A 19437-nucleotide genomic window follows, 5' to 3' on the forward strand; every position below is an offset into this window, starting at 1 on the left:
CCTCCGCAGGGGGCGGGGCCGGCTCTCGCCATCTTGGCGCGGAGCGGCCGCGCCCGGCTCGGCCCCGGCGCTCGGCCCGGGGCGGGCGCTGCCCCGCCCGGCATGCGGGGCCCGGCGGCCGCCCGGGAGCTGCTGGACGACGCGGACAACGAGGAGGACGTGTCGGGTAGGCGGCGGCGGGCGGGGGGCACGGGCGGGGCAGTGGCATCGCTCCCCGGGTCGGTCCGGCCGTGCCGCGGGCGATCCCCGCTATCCGGACCGGAGGGTCTGTGCTGGCTCCTCCTCAGTAGCCGGTTCCCTCCCGGGCGGTGCCTGGCGGCCGGCTGGTTCCCCGGGGTGGGCTTGGTGCAGAGATGCCCACCCTGTCAGACCTAGACCAGCACAGCGTGAATCAGTGAATCACGGAATGGCAGGATGGTTTGGGTTGGGAAGGATCGTAAAGACCATCCAGTTCCACCCCCTGACACGGGCAGGGACACCTTCCACTAGAGCAGGTTGCTCCAAGCCCCGTCCAACCTGGTCTTGAACAGTTCCAGGGATGGAGCATCAACAGCTTCTTTGGGCAGCCTGTACCAGGGCCTCACAGAAGTCAAACATGCAGTATGTCCTGACTGCTCCGAAGTGATGTTGCTGTATGACCTCAGAAGTTAAAAATAAAGACATGGGCCTAAAGCCGTGTGGAGACTGGCTGGGATGCTGGGATGCATTGTCTTTGGGGACATAATGATGGGAAGGGGAGGTGTGCACTAGCATCAGTGCCTCTGCCTAGGGCTGGGTCCCTGAGCTGGTGTGAGCAGCTCAGAACAACCTGGCAGCTGTGGCATTGTGGCACCCATTTTCTTCATGAACCATTCCTCTCCTCCGCTGACTGTGTTTGTGAGCTCTGCCTGGGGATTGGAAAGGTAAAAGCCAGTGTCTGCAGGCCCAGGTCAGCAGGAGCAGCAGCACATGGGGTGTCCCCATGCCCGTCTCTGAGATCGCAGTGCGGGCTGCCCGCATCTCTGTGCTGGGTGTGAGTGGCAGGAGGATCTGGGCACGGGAAGAGCTGAGGCTGGTGCTGCTGGGCAGGACCCTTGAGGGGCACCAGTGGGGCAGCTGCTGGTGTGTGGGTCTGCAGGAGAGGCCACAGAGCTCTGTCTTGTGGCCTGAAGCTGCTGCTCCTCTGTCATGGTGAGCACGGTGTCCTATACCTGTGCAGTCTGTCCATGCAAGCTGTCCCTTTTGTTCCCAGAAGAAGATGATGGGGTGCTGGAAGGATTGGATGAGTTTTTTGCAGAAGACCAAATTGTGGTACAGAAAAAGAAGAAATCCAAGAAGTTGAAAGATGGCAAGGCTGCCAAAATCAAGAGGAGAAAGAAGGAGGTAACACTGCATTTTCTCACACTGGGTTGGGGTTCCTCAGCTGTGGCACAGAGGCAGCAGCTCAGAGTGTTCCTGGCAAGCACCTCTTGCATCTCTGGATGGAAAAAGGGGTCATTATTGGGGCTTTCCTTCACTGAGCAGGTGCCCTGGGAGGTGACCCTCTTGCCCCTGGTGTCTCTTGCCCAGCCTGGTTGCTCAGGAGTGGCAATGTCCCCTGCAAGTGGTCTCTGGGGATCAGCTGCGGGGAGAAGGAGCCTCCATGGCTTCTGGCAGCGATGCAGGCACCTGCCCCACAGGAGCAGCTCAGCTCTCGTGGGTACATCGGTGTGTGCAGCGGTGCTGTCCGGCCCCAAGTGTTGAGTCCTCCCACCCACACCACAGTGCAGCATCCGGGGGCAGCAGTCAAGTCTTGCTGACGTGTGCTGCACCAACTCGCTATCTGGGACTCAGGTTCCCAAGGAGGGAGAGGCAAACCACCATGCTGGGACATGGGCAGGGCTTGGAGGTTTCTGTGGATACTGGTGTGGGCTGCACTCATTCCAGCTGTTTGCAAGTGAGATGGTCCAGGGGCCTTTAGGACTTGGCACATGGAAGGACTTCTCTTGCCTTCTGCAGGAAAACAAAGGTGAGGATTTGTGTCCTTAAGGGTCAGGCCCTGCACTGGAGGTGTGCTGCTGGGTTGAGAAGGTTGGCTGTCACTGCTCCCAGAGCCCTGCTCACTGATGCTGTGCCACTTGGGCTGTGCCACTCACTGTCCCGTCCCCAGACAGTGCTGGACATGAGGACAGGAGCAGACATGTTGTGTGCTGGCCCTTTTCCTGCCTGGGAAGAAAGGGCGAGCAGTGACAGTTCCTCAGCCCCCACTACTTCCCCTGCTGTGGCTGAGGAGAACTTGCTCACCCAGTACAACTGGGCACATCCTCCCTTGCCAAGGCAGGGCTGGGTGTTGCTGATCTCCCCAAGGGAGCTGTAAACAGATCAGCTGGATGAGGTATCGCGTTGAAGTGCTTGTGGTATGGGTAGAAGTGTGATGAGCTGCTGCGTTAAAGACAGGTGATCCCATCCTGTGCTGCCTCTTGCCATTGTGGCCCTGAGGAAGCTTGTTTCTGTTGTGGCCACAGTGATGTTCTCTTTCTGCAGATACCACACAAAGCAGGCTCAGGCCCTCTGCCCCCTCTACCTCTCCCATCATTAGGCTCAGTTTTTTCCCTATGCTGTTTTCTGAGAGGGGGAAGATAAAACACAACTCCAAGTTATTTTCCCCTCTGCCCCTTTGCTTTTGCTGCTGACCTGTCTGAGCCCTGCAGCTGTGTGTGCTGAGCTTGGCTGCTGCTGAGCTGGGGGTGGGGAGGAAATAATGGGCTGAGAGCCGTCCTGTTTTTTAATTGATGCCTTGTGTGGGCAGCTCTAACCAGGTTCTGCCTTTGGGAGACTGTCCCCTCATCTGTCAAATCCAGGGAGAAGCTGGTGCTGGAGCTGTCAGCTCATGAAGCACCCAGGCTGCCCTCAGGGTCAGGGGGTACAGGACAGAGGACCTTGAATGAGGCTTCCTTTTCCTGAACTTGTCAAGAGTTTTGGGGGCGAATGAACCTTACCCCTGCTAGAGGCGGGTGGGAGTGAAGTGCAGGCCTTGGTGTGAGGCCAGTGCCTGTCCCCACTGCAGTCCCTGGCCTTTTTTGGGGCTGCCGTGCTGCACTGCCGCGGGAATTCGCCGGCCCCAGCCGCAGTGGAGCTGGAGGCGATGCAGAATGGGAAAAACCCTCGCGGAACAGCCAGGCTGTGCTTGGAGCCTCAGCGCAGGCAGATGAAGGTCCTTGGCAGGGAAGGCAGCGGAGAGGGAGATTCAACCTGTACTGCAGCAGTTCCCATGGAAACCAATTATCCTGTGCCCAATTCCAGCTGTTCCTAACCCCGCTGGAGGAGAGGCTCGGGCTGCTCCGAGCCGGGAGGGAGCAGCCGGGGCCCGGGAGGTGGCTCCGGGCAGGAGGGGCAGGGGGAACCGCGGTGGGTCCGGGAAGGGCTGGCAGGGCTGGGCGCTGTTGCTGTGCTGGCAGGAGGCCCGTGGGAACCCCACAACAACAAAACCAAGTGCAGGTGCTGCACCTGGATCACGGCAACCCCCGATACCAATCCAGACTGGGCAGTGATGAGATATCATCGAGGTATCATCGAGAGCAGCCCTGTTGGGAAGGATTTGGGTGTTGGTTGGTGAGAGGCTGGACATGCCCTGGCAGCCCAGGAAGTTACCGGAGTTCTCTGCCCAGCAGGCAGCCACATTCCTTGGGATGGTAATTCTGTTACTGTCCATGTTGTGCAGTGGGTCACAATTTCTCCAGAAATAAACAAGAATATCCCCTGGGCAGTCCCTACTCTGGCTCTTCCAGCACAGTGTAGCCATGGAAGCTTGCTCCTTTTTGACTGTGGGGAAGCAGAGTGCATCCCTCTGCTGGAGATGGGAGGTTTCATGTGGGAGAAGAGTGAAGTGGGGATAGGCTTGTTCTTCGCTGTCCCTTTCTGTTTTAGGGGAGCAATGATGAAATGTCAGAAAATGAAGAGGAGATCGAGGAGAAATCAGAAAGTGAAGGGAGTGACTATTCTCCCAACAAAAAGAAGAAGAAAAAACTGAAAGACAAGAAGGAGAAAAAGCCAAAACGGAAGAAGAAGGATGAAGAGGAGGATGACAATGAGGATGGAGGTTTAAGGGTACAAAAGACTTCGCTGAGCTGGTGCTAGTGTCCAAAGCCAGACTTGGATAAGGGGAATTGAGGGTTTCATGAGGAGTTTGCCTTGGGTTTGGTAAGGATGAGGTTGCAGGTGAATGACTGGGACAGGAGAAGTTCTATTTCCTTGGTGTCTATCTTGAATGCAGGGAGAAGTCGAGTTTCTTGCAGCTGTGAAACCTGCCAAGGCCTTATATAATGTTCCATGGTGGGGAGCATTTGCATGGTGCCATGTTACTTTGTTTTTGGGACTGCATGAAGCATTAATTTGTTAAGCACTTGCATGTGCTGTTTCATAAATCCCAGAAACAAATCCCTGCATATCACTGACGAGGGAGATATGGAGCACATGACAGACCCAGCCTTGTGCTGCTCATCTGCAGAGCTGTGGCTGTTTGCATTAATGATGATTCTCTAAATCTCCAGGAGCCCAAGAGCTCAGCCCAGCTCATGGAGGAATGGGGTCTCGATGACGTAGATTACGTTTTCTCAGAAGAGGATTATCATACTTTGACGAATTACAAGGCTTTCAGCCAGTTCCTCAGGTAGGGACCTGGTGGTTGAGGTTTGGACACTTCTCAGTCAGCAGATGAAGTTGTGAAGTCAGTTCTGCATTGCTAGCTCTTTGTCACTTCTTCCTCCCAACTCCATCCTCAAAACTCCATTTATTTGCAGGATTAACTGGAAACAGCTGAAACATTTGCCTCTCCTGCTCTCCAAGGCCCCATATTTTGTGTATGCTTATTTGAAGAGTTTCATGAGAAACACAGTTTTAATGAATTTCTGCTTGTACCATGAGCCTTTCAGAGCACAGCCGGTATTTCAGGGAACCGAGGTCTCTGAGGAGGTTTAGATGTGCTCCCCTTGCATTTATTTGCTTAAGGAAGCTCTGGTTTCTGCTGCCTCCCCATGAAACTCCTGCTGGGAGGCACCACTGCCACGTCTTTTGGGCTGAAGCACCAGAACGTGAGGGCAGGAGCAGACACAACACAGTGCTTCTAACACGTGGTTCTCCCTCTCCCCTGCCCTGCAGGCCCCTGATTGCCAAGAAGAACCCCAAGATCCCCATGTCCAAGATGATGACGGTGCTCGGTGCCAAGTGGCGAGAGTTCAGTGCCAACAACCCCTTCAAGGGCAGCTCGGCGGCGGCGGCTGCGGCAGCTGTTGCTGCAGCTGTGGAGACTGTCAGCATCGCCCCGGCGCTCCCCGCCAGCCCCCAGCACTCTGCCCTGCCCACCGTCATCAGGAAGGCCAAGACCAAGGAGGGGAAGGGTGGGTGCCACTTGTGGGGGGCTGCTCTTGCCAACAGAGCTGACATAGGGGCTGCAAAGCACAAGCTTCAGCGAACTGGGGAGCAAAAGAGGGTGCCAGAGGGGTGTGTGCAGCTCCCACTGCCCTTGCAGAGGTCCTTGAGAGGCATGTGGTTCTTGAACCATGGCACATCGAGCCTCTGGGTTTGCTGGATGTTTGGCAGTTTGTGGCAATTAAGATGAGCAGTAGTGGGAAAGGGAAAAATCTCCCTCTGTGCTGTGCTCCTCCTTGGGAAGTTGCTGCTCCACTGTGCTGGGGGGTGATTTGGGTGACAGTTGTTTGCAGAGTACCAAACAAGTTTTCAACTTCTTCAGGTCCAGGTGTACGGAAGAAAATCAAGGGCTCCAAAGACGGGAAGAAAAAGGGGAAAGGGAAAAAGATGGGAGGCTTGAAATTCCGGTTTGGAGGAATCCCCAGCAAAAGGAAAAAGGGCTCCTCTGTAAGTCTGCAGGGCTTTGGGTCTGGGAGGGAAGTTCTGGGACAAGCCCTTTTTGGGGATGGCACAGCCACCCCATGTCAGGGGTGTCACAGCCTCATTTCTGCCCCTCTGTGGGGCACCAGGTCCCAGTCGGCACATCCACGTCCAGGCTCAGATTTGTGAGACTTACGTCTTTTTTGCCAAAATCACATGACCCTGTTTACTTTCAGCAGTGTGGGTGATAATGCCATCATTTCAGATTTCATTTGCAAAGGAATTCTTCAGGGCTTGCACTGCAGCTGAACCGTACATCACAGAGAATTCTGGGATGCTTTAATTGCACTAATAGGGCCTGCCCACGGCAGCTGGGATCCTGTGGCATTGCCTGAGCTGCTGGAGCTGCCCAGCCAGAGCGCACTGAGCTCTTCTCAGTGCACCAGTATCAGGCATGTTTCAAGGAATTAACAGCATTTTAAAGAATAATTTCCTTATTATATTATAATATATTATATTATATTATAATATAATATACCCCACCCCTGGGGGTGGGGCCCTTCTAGGTGTTGATAATGTTGGTCAAACCCCCTGTCCTCAGCTCACTGTGTTGCAGTTCTGGCTCCAGTTCCCATAACATGTCCTGTTTGCAAGCACATCCATGTGTTGAAGGTTGAAGGGCAGGAGCCACTCATTGCTGCAGATTTTCAATCATGTATCACAAAAAATTCCTCCTGTGCTCTAGATCCACACATTCACCTTCCACAGAGTCACAAAGAGCTCAGGCTGCCTTCTGCAGCTGGAGCCTGAGCAGCTGGCTAGGAGTGTGCATGCTGGGGATTTTCATGCTTGAATCTCCCAAGTAAGAATTCAGATATCTTATGTTTTGACTCCTTTCATGCTGTGGGAATGCCAAGTGTGAATGCCTGAATTCATGGGCACAGGAGGGATGGCACAGCTGAAATGGGTGTTGAAAGAGACGGAGGGAGCAAAGTTCTGCCAAGTACTGGAAAAAGGGGCCTTTGGATGCACAGGGTGGGAGTATAGGGTTGTTCTTAGCCAGGAGAGCACAGTGTCAGCAGTGGAATGACAGCTGGGAGGCCAGCACTTGGACTGGGTGTGCTTTGCTTTTCCCTCTCTGCAGAGCGAAGAGGAGGAACGGGAAGAATCCGACTTTGACAGCGCCAGCATCAACAGCTCCTCCATGCGCTCCGAGTGCTCGGCTGGCCTGGGGAAGAGAGGGAAGAAGAGGAAAAAGAAAAAGAGGAGTAGGCCATCCTTTGTTCTTATTCTGGTTGAATTTCCCTGTTCAGATGATGCTTCCCTGGCCTGTGCAGGTCCGGGCTACGTCTGGCACTGGCTCGGTGGGAGAGGATGTGCCTGTGCCTGTCTGTGAGTGGAGTGTGAGGTGCTCTCTTGGTGTCCAGGCCCTGCTGCTGGGGGGCTTGTTCCTCCAAGGAAGTTTCAGAATTTGTGGGGTTTCCAGGGAAGTGGTTTTCTGAGGAGCAGCCCCTGGAGAGCTGTGGCTTGTGGCAAGCTCCCAGCAGAGCAGGGCAGGCTGTGGGTGAGACTGTGTGAAGATGAGGGATGGTTTGTCTGTGTGAGGTGTGCAGTTAGGCAGAGGCAGGTGGCAGAGCTGTGGTAGCAATGCAGGGACAGGGAGGCACATGAACCATGGTGGGAAGGATGTGTCAGGATCTGCCAGTGGCTGTGTGACACACATTTGTGTGCGTGTCCCTTTATCACTTCCCGGGTGGATGTTGTGCCATGGCACCTCTGTCCTCATGCTGCTCTGGAGAGCAGCCCCCTGTGCTGAGCACGTTGCCTTTCTGTCTTGTGTCCCTGTTTGGCATGAGATATTTCAGATCCAGGTGCATCCTTTGGCTTCTTAGCTTTTCTGATCATTTTTGCTTCCAAGAAATGGAAGGATGGCTTCTGGGCTGGGGGTCGGGTGGGGTGTGACACCAGCCAGCCTCCCCATTGGTCAGCGAGGCTGGGCTTGCCAGCTAGCCCTGTGTCTTGTGTGTGAAGGGCATTGCTTGTGGCCCTGTGAGGGCCCTGGTGCTGGAGGTAGGCAGCTCCTGCTGCGTGCTAGAGGAGTGGAAGGTCGGAGTTCCATGCCAGGAGTTTGTGGCAGAGCTGGGAATTGAGATGAGCCATTCTGGCACTTGCAAGGCCTCGTTCCTCTCCTCCTTTTCCTGTCCATGCTGTGTTGAGAGTGCTCCTGCCTCTGTGCCGAGGAAGAGCAGAGTAGTCCCAGGAGAGGAGTCCTGTCCTTGGCCGTGTCACCCTTGCATGGTGCGTTTGCAGCTGGTGCTGGTGCCTGGGGAGGTTTCTCTGACCGGCCTCCCTTGCAACCTCTCCAGGTTCTGGCATTCTCCATTGAGAGCCTGAAGGAACCAAAGGATGATACAGTGTGGAGAGAGAGACAGAGGTGAGATGATGCTGTGTGCAAAGGTGAACTGTGGTGCTGAGGGACAGAGAGATAGTGGGAATTAACAGGAGGGGTCTGAGGTGAAATGCTGTCCTTATTTCCTTAACTGTATGGTAGAGGAGCAAGTGTGCCATTCCCTCCGGGAGAGCTGGCTGCTCAGCCACCCCTCTGACTGTCACCTGTCCCTTGCTTGCAGTCGAAGAGGGGGACGGGTACGAGACGGACCACCAGGACTACTGTGAGGTGTGCCAGCAGGGCGGGGAGATCATCCTGTGCGACACCTGCCCCCGTGCCTACCACCTGGTCTGCCTGGACCCCGAGCTGGAGAAGGCCCCCGAGGGCAAGTGGAGCTGCCCCCACTGTGTGAGTGGGGTTGGGGCCCCCTGGGAGTGGGTGGGCTGCTGGTGGAAACCCTCAGTGTTACACTGGCTGTGCTTCCTCAGGAGAAGGAGGGCATCCAGTGGGAGCCAAAGGAGGAGGAGGAGGAGGAAGAGGATGGTGGTGAGGAGGAGGAGGATGACCACATGGAGTTCTGCCGGGTCTGTAAGGATGGAGGGGAGCTGCTGTGCTGTGACACCTGCCCGTCCTCCTACCACCTTCACTGCCTGAACCCGCCGCTGCCAGAGATCCCAAACGGTGAATGGCTCTGCCCACGCTGTACAGTGAGTGTTACTAGCATTCCCATTCCTTACTTCGTCCCTGCTCCCACACCTGCCTGGCCTGCAGTGGCTCTCATGGCTGCTGCTGCCCCTTGCAGCCCTGCCCTGTGCCCCAAACCCCTCCCTGAGGAGTGTTGCTGCCAGGTGCATGTGCCTGAGGGCGCAGAGTGGTTCTGGAAGGCTCTGCTGCCTCTGTGATCTCCCTGTGGGAATTGCTGGCTGGCAACCTCCCGGCCTGGTTTCTGATGGGATGCCAAGCCTTGTTTGATATGTGGCCTTTTCTTCCTGGTGGCAAGACCTGTCCCCATGGGGGTGCAGAAGTGTCACGAACACTTCTCAGGCACCCTGTGCTGGCTGCTGTCCCCTTGGCATTGAGGGCCCCCTTCTGCCCCGCAGTTCCCTGCTCTAGCTCCCTGTGGCCCCAGACAGGATCTCACCTTCAACTCTGTACTCTTGTCTGTTCGCTTCTGTGTCCCCAGTGCCCTCCCTTGAAGGGCAAAGTCCAACGCATCCTGCACTGGGCCTGGAAGGAGCCGCCGGCCGTGGCGCTCCCGGCCGCGCTGCCCGCCCCGGACCCCGAGCTGGCTGTGCCCCCACCGAAGGTGCTGGAGGGGATCCCGGAGCGCGAGTTCTTTGTGAAGTGGGCAGGCCTCTCCTACTGGCACTGCTCCTGGGTGAAGGAGCTGCAGGTGAGCACCCGTGGCGTTGGTGTAGAGCCCCTGCCTGGCCCTCTGCCCCTCTGCCTGCGGGCTGAGCGTGGCTCCTCCTGCTGCAGCTGGAGCTCTACCACACCGTGATGTACCGCAACTACCAACGGAAGAACGACATGGATGAGCCACCAGCCTTCGACTACGGCTCTGGGGACGAGGACAGCCAGAGGGAGAAGCGGAAGAACAAGGACCCCCAGTATGCCAAGATGGAGGAGCGGTTCTACCGCTATGGCATCAAGCCTGAGTGGATGATGATCCACCGCATCCTGAACCACAGGTGAGGAGCCTGTGAGGCAAATTGTGCCATCCTTCTGCAAGGCCAAATCCTTGGGCTGGTGGAATTTTAGCTTCTGGCCTGTGCTGAGGTCTCTGTTGCCTTGGAGGTTTGCTCCCAGGGTGAAGCTGAGGCTGGAAGGGGATCCATGCTGCCTTATTTTAATTTCTGCTATGTTGCACATTAGAAATAGAGTTACAGCAGATTTTTCCAAAGGTGGATGCACAGTGTTGTTCCACCCTTCCCAGTCATACCATTTGGGTCCTGTTAGAGCCTGACCATTCTGTAAATTCCAGTGCTCATGGGGACGGTGCTGAGGGAAGAGTTGGAGCATGTGGCTGACTCCCTAACAGAGCCTTGACATTGATGTTTCTTTTCTGTAGAAGAAATTCCCTGTGAATGAAATGTGCTGTGCAGATGGGCATTCTGCATCGAGTGGTTGGAGACATGTTTTTGTTGAATTTCTACATTTCAATTGGCAGCTTGAAATATCAAGCAGTAGCAGTAGCTCTGCTGGAAGGCTGCATGGCAGGAAAGAACTAAAGCTGCTTGTTTGATTTTCATGTGAGCTTTACCTTGTCCACTAACAAGGCAACAGGATTCCCTGTAGGCACAGACTTGGAAGTGTGTTTATTCTGTTTTTAGTGTAAGCAGAACTTCCTAGAGTGGTGAATGCTGCAGGTGAGAGGGGAAGCATTGGTATCCATCCAGGCCTGGTGAAACAGGGAAATGAGGTTATTCAGTGGAATGGAAAAGCAGCCTGTAAAGCTTAATGGTTTGACACACTTACAGATGAATAGGCATTTCTGCTGGAAGTGTCGATAATTTATATTTTTCTACCTCAGCCTGGATGTCCTAGTCTGTAGGTGAAGGCAGAGGATGAAGCATCCAGTTGTGTGGAAGTAGATCATGGTGAGCTGCTCCCAGGGGCTGGTGGCAGTCACTGATCAGCTTTCTGTGCCCGCTGTTACAGCTTTGATAAAAAGGGAGACATCCATTACCTGATCAAGTGGAAGGACCTGCCCTATGACCAGTGCACCTGGGAGATCGATGACATAGACATCCCTTACTATGAGAACCTCAAACTCCTCTACTGGAACCACAGGTATGAGCCCACAGCCAGGGGAGCTGGGCAGAGCCAGGGCAGCCCATGCAGGTGTTTGGGACAAGGGGGACACAGAGGTGCCCCCCTTTTGAACACACTGACACCTCTCACAGTGACTTCTCCTCAAAGAGCAGTGGCCCTACACTGGTCAAGTCTGGCCCTCCTGATGTGCCATTGCTGCTGGGCAATACCACCTACTCTTTTCCAGCTTGTGCTCCCCTTCCCCTGTCTCTGCACTGCCATGACATTCATGGTCTCCATGGCTCTGCTGCCTGTTTTGGGGGAAAACAACAGTACTCTGAGTTTGCTGTTCTTCATTCTGGAGACTGTTGTGAGGGAAAATCAATGCCCTGTGAGTGCCTGTGCTAACTGGGCCAGAAGAGCTCCTGTGGGGAGAGGGGCAGTGGAGTGTGGGAGGTGTTTCTGTCCCTCAGCTCGGAGCTGAGAGAACAGTGACCCTCTGCCATCCCTGATGTGTGCTGGCTGTCACAGGGAGCTGATGCTGGGGGAGGACACACGCCCTCTGAAGAAGCTGAACAAGAAAGGGAAAAAGCTGAAAGAGGAGAAGCTGGAAAAGCCTCCAGAAACACCTCTTGTGGATGTGAGTGAGAGTGGTAGGGATAGTATGGCGGCATGGGAATCTAGAGGGAGGGTGGGCTGTCTGTGCCCTTGTCCTGTGATGTTGTCCTCCTCTGGTCCTCCTCTGGGGACCCTGTTTTCATTGAAAATTCTGGAGTGGTGTTGCTGTGAAGCAGCTGGGTGCTGGGCTGTGCCAGGGACCATGTCTGTGTCACCCTTGGAGCTGTTGGATGTTACAAACCTAAAGAGGGATGTACTTGGGTGCAGGGGAAGGAGGGGCAGGTGGTTTTCACTGCTCTGTGCCATGGCTCTCTTTTCAGCCTACAGTGAAGTTTGACAAGCAGCCGTGGTACATTGATGCCACGGGAGGCACGCTGCACCCTTACCAGCTGGAAGGGCTGAACTGGCTGAGATTCTCCTGGGCACAAGGAACAGATACAATCCTAGCTGATGAAATGGGGCTAGGGAAGACAGTGCAGACTATTGTGTTCTTGTATTCCCTGTACAAGGAGGTGAGTGGAGCACCCAGCAGTCCCCAAGGTGGCTGAGAGCTGCTGGGTATGGGGAGAACAGCCTGGGCTCTGTCTCCCTGAGCAGGGCCACTCGAAAGGACCATACCTAGTCAGTGCCCCCCTCTCCACCATCATCAACTGGGAGCGTGAGTTTGAGATGTGGGCACCTGACTTCTACGTTGTGACCTACACGGGGGACAAGGAGAGCCGGTCGGTCATCCGGGAAAATGAGTTTTCTTTTGAAGACAACGCCATCCGGAGCGGGAAGAAGGTCTTCCGGATGAAGGTGGGAGCTGAGTCTGTGCCTGCCCCGTCGCTTTACCTGTCAGTAAGAAGGGGAGAGGAGAATTTGACCTGCAGAGGGAGGCTGGTTAGGTCTCTGATCAGCTGTGTCCCACTGAGGGAAGCTGGCATTGTTTACAAACACAGGAGATTTGTGATGAGCTTTACAGATTTCTGCCAAAGCTTTTCTATTTCTGTAGTCTCCTGCTTGGTTCTCGTGTTTGGATGTTCTGCTGGCATGACCCAGCCCTGTGAAGGCTGTCCTCTTTGCTGTTCCCTTATCCCACCTTTTCTCTCCCTCTGCTCCTCCAGAAGGAAGCCCAGATCAAGTTCCATGTCCTGCTCACGTCCTATGAGCTGATCACCATTGACCAGGCAGTGCTGGGCTCCATAGAGTGGGCTTGTCTGGTGGTGGATGAAGCACACAGGCTGAAGAACAACCAGTCCAAAGTAGGTGACAGGCATTTGTGAGTGAGTGTTTTTTCTTTAACATCCTCTGGCATTATTAATATATTAATGTTATATATTAACATCCCTTCAGCAGCAGGAGAGGCAGCAGCCTGGCTGCCTGACAGTCCCTGGACAGGCTATTGTGGAAGGGAACTGATCCCTCTCCTTCCTCTCCCATTTACCTGAGGATCAGGGCAGTCTCCAGCTCCTGGGATGTTCAGTGTCCCTGGTACAGGAGACAAGTGGTGTGACCCAAGGACACACAGGATTGCTGCCTGTACTCAGTGGGAATGGCTGGGGGCAGGACATGCTGGCACCCTGCTCAGTCTCCATGTGCACCCTGAAGAGTCCCACACTGGTTCCTTGCAGTCTTTGTCACCGAAACTTATTTCTTTTCCAGTTCTTTAGAGTACTGAATAGCTACAAGATCGATTACAAGCTGCTTCTCACAGGGACTCCACTCCAGAACAACTTGGAAGAGCTCTTTCACCTGCTCAATTTCCTGACTCCAGAGAGGTTTAAGTAAGTTGCACTTACCTGGGCCATTGGGGTGGCTCCTTGCTCTGGCTTTGGTGCAGGCACACAAGCATTATCTCCTCACATGCCTCGAGAGCTCTGCCCTGGATTTTTAGTCATAAAGCAGCAGATCCCTTTGCTTTCACCTGCCCCTGTTGCTTAGTGCCATGGGGGTCTGGCTGCTTCCACAGCAACCTGGAGGGGTTCCTGGAGGAGTTTGCAGACATCTCCAAGGAGGACCAGATCAAAAAGCTCCATGACCTGCTGGGTCCCCACATGCTGCGGCGGCTCAAGGCCGATGTGTTCAAGAACATGCCAGCCAAGACAGAGCTGATCGTGCGAGTGGAGCTGAGCCAGATGCAGAAGTGAGTGATTCCAGTGAATTCCCCAGGGGTTCTCCCAACAGGGTGAGGTGTCAGTGGGGCTTGAGGGGTCAGATGCACCCCACTGGCCTGGGGCCTGCTGCAGGAAGAGTGGGAGTACTTTGTACGTCACCAAGGGGTGTGTTCCATGTGGTTGAACTGACTCTGTGCAGTCCTGGGGACATGGGAAGCTGGCAGTGTGGCTCTGCTGGATCTGGGGGCATGGAGAAAACACTGAGGCTGAATCCCCTTCTCCCATTCCTGGCACTAGGACATGGCCTGTACTGCTGGTGTGCCTGGGTCAGCCTGGAGTGTTGCTGCTGCTCCCCCAGCTCTGGTTCTGCTGGGCTGACCTCTTCAGTGGCATCTCTTGCAGCTCAGGACACCTGCAGGAAGGGCCTGTCACTTCTTCCCTGCCTGGTGGGCAGGAGAGCTTGGCTGGCACCCAGCAGAGGGGGGTGGTGGAGGTGCTGTGCCCCCCAGTCTATCCCACTGTCAGGGCTGTGATCCCCCCAGAGCAACTGGAAAGACACAGCCCTAGGTGCTGAATTAGTTTTAAAACCCTCCAGATCTCCTGTTTGCATCTCCAGTGACCCTAGGGGGGTTTAATTCAGTCCCCTCCTGTTTGTGCCAGTCCCACAACTGCCCCAGCTAACAGTGTCTGTCCTGTCCCCCCTCCTCCAGGAAGTACTACAAATTCATACTGACAAGGAACTTTGAAGCCCTGAATTCGAAAGGTGGTGGGAACCAGGTCTCACTGCTCAACATCATGATGGACCTGAAGAAGTGCTGCAATCACCCATACCTGTTCCCTGTGGCAGCCGTGGTACGTCCCCTGCCTTTGCACCCTTGGGCATGTCTCAGAGTGTTGGGTGCCACCTGCTTCCATGATCCTGCTTTGTGGGTTTCCCTGAGAGTGGTTTCACGCAAGGACTTTTGTTTTTTGTTTTGAAAAGCAAGTGAAGTTGTCCATGAGGTTAATGCAGGTTATCCTTGTGGGCACTGACCATACTGCCTTCACAGGAGGCCCCAGTGCTGCCCAATGGATCTTATGATGGGAATTCTTTGGTCAAATCTTCTGGGAAACTGATGCTGCTCCAAAAGATGCTGAAGAAGTTACGGGATGGGGGTCACAGAGTTCTGATCTTCTCGCAGGTGAGAGCAGGGAGGGATAATAATAAATTTTTTAAGGAATTTTTAAAATTATGTATGGCAAATTTGTGCTGGGAACAGACAGAAATAGGTGGAATAGCTGGTGACAGCTTCTCCCCCAGGCAGCCGTGGCAGTAATGGTGGAAGCTGTGTCCCAGCTCGCTCCTGAGGGAGCACCTGTCGTGTTTAAGAGCTCTGTTAGCTCGGGGTAGAAAGGAGACAACAGTCACGAGGGTCCCCTTTGGGGAGGGACAGTCACACACAATTCCTTCCTGCTGATAGCGTTGCCTCCAGAAGATGAGATGTGAGTGTTCCTCCTCTGGCAGCTGCCTCTTGGCTGTGCTTGCTTTGCTGCGCTGCCACCACCGAGGCCTCGGGGCTGTGGGCAGGGACTGTGCTGGGGCAGGGCAGGTCCCCAGGGGAGGCAGGAGTGTTTGGCCATGCAGACCCTCTCATGCCAGGGTCGCCTTGCCCTGTAGATGACAAAGATGCTGGATTTGCTGGAGGATTTCCTGGAGTACGAAGGCTACAAGTACGAGCGGATCGACGGGGGCATCACCGGCGGCCTGCGCCAGGAGGCCATCGACAGGTTCAATGGTACTCACCTTCCTACCTTGCTGAGGGGTGGGCACGGGGGGGATGGCAGTGTGTGGCCAGCAGCAGGTTGTCTGCCAGTGCCCAGAGCTTGTGCCACGCTTGCAGGTCTGGCTTCCTGTGGCACGGGGGCTGCTCGTACCAAGCCTTTAAGCCCTTTAGCTGGTTCCCACAAGGAACCCTGAGTGTGCCAGCAGCTGTTCAGCTGGAAGGGCTCCTGCCTTTCCCTCCAAGACCTCAGCAGATGACAGAGCTTCCCCTTTGCTCTGGAGCTGGGTTCTGCAGTACCTGATTCCCAGGGCATGATGTGTTTTCAGTCCTGCCTCTTGCTTGTCAGCTTTGGAAGCTGTTCTGTCCCTCCAAAATGGTGCTGCTCTTCTCTGTGAGCTGTGCTTCTTTCTGCCTCACCTGTTCCCACCTCTGGGTTTGTTGTTCTCAGCTCCTGGGGCTCAGCAGTTCTGCTTCCTCCTCTCCACCCGTGCCGGTGGTCTGGGCATAAACCTTGCTACGGCCGACACTGTCATTATTTATGATTCTGACTGGAATCCCCACAATGACATCCAGGTTTCTGACTTTCCCTTTTCCTTCCTGTATAGTAAGTACCTCTCTGGCTCTGCCTTCCCTTTGCACACCTGCACTGGGATTTCAGTATCTTCTCTTGAGAGCTGCTGACACTTTCTCCTGTGTTTGTGGGTGTTTCTCCCCTTCCACACCCTCTGGTCCCATCCTGGTCTCTCTGCAGTCTAGGAGAGACCTGACACATAAAACTGGCTCTCCCCTGTGGCATTCTCACTTCTTCCTCATACTTGTCCTCAACTGAGTGCCTCTCATGCAGCTGGGAGGGTGAGAAGCATGGCCCTCTTGTCCAGCTGGCACCGTGCCACCCTCACCAGCTCCATCCTGTGCCCGCAGGCGTTCAGCAGAGCTCACCGCATCGGGCAGAACAAGAAGGTGATGATTTACCGCTTCGTGACCAGGGCCTCTGTGGAGGAGCGCATCACCCAGGTGGCCAAAAGGAAGATGATGCTCACCCACCTGGTGGTCCGCCCGGGGCTTGGCTCCAAGTCGGGCTCCATGACCAAGCAAGAGCTGGATGACATCCTCAAGTTTGGGACAGAAGAACTCTTCAAAGATGATGTGGAGGGTGAGGTGGGAATGCTCTGTGTGAGGCAGGGCCCTGTCTGAGCTGCTGGGGCTCACTCTCCTCTCCCTGTGCCACAGGCATGGTGTCTCAGGGACAGCGGATTGCCATGCCAGATGCTGTTACCCCTTTCTCCGACACACTGTCAACAAAAGGGGGTGCAGCAACCCCTGGCATGAAAAAAAAGCATGGTGGCACCCCACCAGGTGTGTAGGCCCTCTTTGCTGGGGTGACTCATCCCCCTCCCTGTCCCCTCACCTGACCTGACCTTGTGTAGCTCAGGAGGGGACTGTCCAGCACCCTGATCTGCGCTGCTGTTCCCCTTGCTTTGCTCTCCAGGTGACAATAAGGATGTGGATGACAGCAGTGTGATCCACTATGATGATGCTGCCATCTCTAAGCTTTTGGACCGAAACCAAGATGCGACTGATGACACAGAGCTGCAGAACATGAATGAGTATCTCAGCTCCTTTAAAGTGGCTCAGTATGTTGTGAGAGAAGAGGATGGTGTGGTAATGTGATCAGTATCATGTCTTACAATCACCCCTTTGTACATCCCTCCATGTTCCCTCTGCTCCCTGTCCTGTCCCTGTGAGTGCTGGGCATGGGGCAGGACCCTCCCTGCTCTCTCTCTGTGACTGCTCGAGCCCCTTGTCTCCGGCTCTGCAGGAGGAGGTGGAACGGGAGATCATCAAACAAGAGGAGAATGTGGACCCTGACTACTGGGAGAAGCTGCTGCGGCACCACTATGAGCAGCAGCAGGAAGACCTGGCCAGGAACCTGGGAAAAGGGAAGAGAATCCGCAAGCAGGTCAACTACAATGACACCTCTCAGGAGGACCAAGGTATGGCCACAGGTGCTCGGCTCCTGTGGGCTTATGGGACAGACAGAGCTGTCACTTGGTGTCTCTCTGCAGTTGGTAGATTGCCTGGATCTGTACTTCCCAGATTCCTAAACTTTCCAGTGTTGAAATTTTCAAAGATTTTTTTTTTTCTTTTTATCTGTTGATCTGTAAACTCTGGTTTTGCTGGAAGAATCTAGGAAAGATATCTGTGGGCAAAATGTTTCAAATTGGGTTTTTGCTGCATAACAGAATGCTGATTCTGTAGAACCTGAGAACATGATTTCCTGTTGCTGTGTCCCCCTCTCCTGCTGCCTGGCAGTGAATGCCTGTCTTACCCTCAAGCAGGCTCTGACCTGCTTAGCACATCCCACCCAGGCAAGGTCTTCTAACCTGGCCTCCCTTGTGTTCTGCAGAGTGGCAGGACGAGCTCTCTGACAACCAGTCAGAGTATTCCATTGGCTCTGAGGATGAGGATGAAGACTTTGAAGAGAGGCCAGAAGGCCAGAGTGAGTTGGGATTTGGAACCATCAGGAATGTCTGGGTTGGAGGGACTGGTGTGTCCAGGGCTTTTGTTCAGGGGACTGTGTCCCTGCTTTCTGTCAGGTGAGGAGCTTTCCAGGGCAGGAAAGGCAGCCTACTTCTTCCTTGGCCTCTGCAGGACTGTAGTCTGGTCCACCATGGGGACCTGGCATTGTCCCCCTTTGCCTGGGAAGGGCAGAGGCGTGTTCTGGCCTGGGGAGAGGTGGCTGGAAGGGACCCTGCAGTGTGGGTAGATGCTCTGGTGGGTTCTGCTCCCATCAGGAGGAAGGGCAGGAAGCCTGGGGCACATGAGGTGTCTTTCCTTGCTGCCTGGCCCATCCATCACTGAGGCTGCTTGGCTCTAGGTGGCAGAAGACAGTCCCGGAGACAGCTGAAGACTGACAGAGACAAACCTCTCCCTCCTTTGCTGGCAAGAGTTGGGGGGAACATCGAGGTGAGCCTCAGCCTCAGCCAGAGCATGGCCAATGCTGTTGTGCCCAGGCTGCCTGTGGGCTGCATCCCTCTGTACAGAATCACTGGCACATTAGTCCTGGTCCAGCAGTGCCTGTCACAGCTGTGAGGCTCCAAGATGCTGCTGAGGCCACTCTGTGATCCCAGTGATGCCTTCGCTTCCTGCAGGTTCTGGGCTTCAACGCCCGGCAGCGCAAGGCGTTCCTGAATGCCATCATGCGCTGGGGAATGCCGCCCCAGGATGCCTTCAACTCCCACTGGCTGGTCCGGGATCTGCGAGGGAAGAGCGAGAAGGAGTTCAGGTACAGAGGTCCTGGCAGGCAGGCAAGGTAGGGAGCCTGCACCACTTCACCCTGGGCTCTTTTTGGGGAGGCAGTGTCTGTTTCATTGAGGTGGTGTCTCTTGTTGCTTTCCTGGGTGTGAGACTTCCCTCATCCATGGGTGGCTGGGGATCATGTGTGTGCTGGCTTGAGGACTGAAGTCTGGCTCTCCTGGCAGGGCGTATGTCTCTCTCTTCATGAGACACTTGTGTGAGCCTGGGGCAGATGGTGCTGAAACCTTTGCGGACGGCGTTCCCCGGGAAGGGCTGTCACGCCAGCACGTGCTGACTCGCATTGGGGTCATGTCACTAGTAAGGAAGAAGGTGGGTGAGTAAAATGATGAATGAGCCTTTTCAGGAATGTTCTAGAGACTTTTCCCAATGGGGTGGGTGCAGCAGTCCTGCCACTTGGTCACTCTGTGGGTGAGCAGCCTGGACACGCTGACTTGGCACCAGCTGGGAATGTCTCTGCTCTGTTTCACCTGATCATGTGTGTCTGTCCCAGGTCCAGGAGTTTGAGCATGTCAATGGGAAGTACAGCACCCCAGACCTGGTTCTTGAAGGCCCAGAGAGCAAGAGATCCAGTGAGGTTGTGTCTTCAGATCCCAACACGCCTGTCCCGGCCAGTCCAGCGCACACACACACGGGACCAGGGGCCCTTACAGGTATCCAGGGGGTTGTGGCTGGGGTCTGACTTGGCAGGGAAGTG

At 55.0% G+C, this 19437-nt stretch overlaps 1 protein-coding gene across 13 annotated transcripts in view; it reads left to right on the forward strand.

The window, feature by feature from the left end:
- The first annotated feature begins 59 nt into the window (after nt 1-59).
- Nucleotides 60-19437, forward strand: part of CHD5 (chromodomain helicase DNA binding protein 5) — a 24531-nt gene continuing 5153 nt past the window's right edge. For 6 of the 13 annotated variants that reach the window (XM_086860886.1, XM_086860888.1, XM_086860889.1 and 3 more), the window contains exons 1-31: nt 64-166; nt 1232-1362; nt 3886-4065; nt 4509-4627; nt 5116-5354; nt 5708-5832; nt 6950-7073; nt 8436-8602; nt 8683-8901; nt 9378-9587; nt 9674-9885; nt 10856-10987; nt 11480-11588; nt 11887-12078; nt 12164-12364; nt 12673-12810; nt 13211-13332; nt 13518-13691; nt 14373-14514; nt 14712-14843; nt 15320-15437; nt 15874-15998; nt 16347-16578; nt 16656-16781; nt 16915-17087; nt 17245-17419; nt 17833-17925; nt 18304-18392; nt 18578-18711; nt 18908-19052; nt 19234-19393. In XM_086860886.1, the coding sequence (XP_086717012.1) occupies nt 103-166; nt 1232-1362; nt 3886-4065; nt 4509-4627; nt 5116-5354; nt 5708-5832; nt 6950-7073; nt 8436-8602; nt 8683-8901; nt 9378-9587; nt 9674-9885; nt 10856-10987; nt 11480-11588; nt 11887-12078; nt 12164-12364; nt 12673-12810; nt 13211-13332; nt 13518-13691; nt 14373-14514; nt 14712-14843; nt 15320-15437; nt 15874-15998; nt 16347-16578; nt 16656-16781; nt 16915-17087; nt 17245-17419; nt 17833-17925; nt 18304-18392; nt 18578-18711; nt 18908-19052; nt 19234-19393 (4702 nt within the window). In that variant the 5' untranslated portion in view covers nt 64-102. Of the gene's footprint in view, nt 167-1231; nt 1363-3885; nt 4066-4508; nt 4628-5115; nt 5355-5707; nt 5833-6949; nt 7074-8171; nt 8240-8435; nt 8603-8682; nt 8902-9377; nt 9588-9673; nt 9886-10855; nt 10988-11479; nt 11589-11886; nt 12079-12163; nt 12365-12672; nt 12811-13210; nt 13333-13517; nt 13692-14372; nt 14515-14711; nt 14844-15319; nt 15438-15873; nt 15999-16346; nt 16579-16655; nt 16782-16914; nt 17088-17244; nt 17420-17832; nt 17926-18303; nt 18393-18577; nt 18712-18907; nt 19053-19233; nt 19394-19437 lie in introns of those variants that run through there. The other 7 variants (XM_086860880.1, XM_086860881.1, XM_086860883.1 and 4 more) reach the window with 3 other exon arrangements.

The sequence above is a fragment of the Cyanistes caeruleus genome, chromosome 22, assembly GCF_971803275.1.
Source record: "Cyanistes caeruleus chromosome 22, bCyaCae1.hap1.1, whole genome shotgun sequence".
Classification (NCBI taxonomy): Eukaryota; Metazoa; Chordata; class Aves; order Passeriformes; family Paridae; genus Cyanistes; species Cyanistes caeruleus.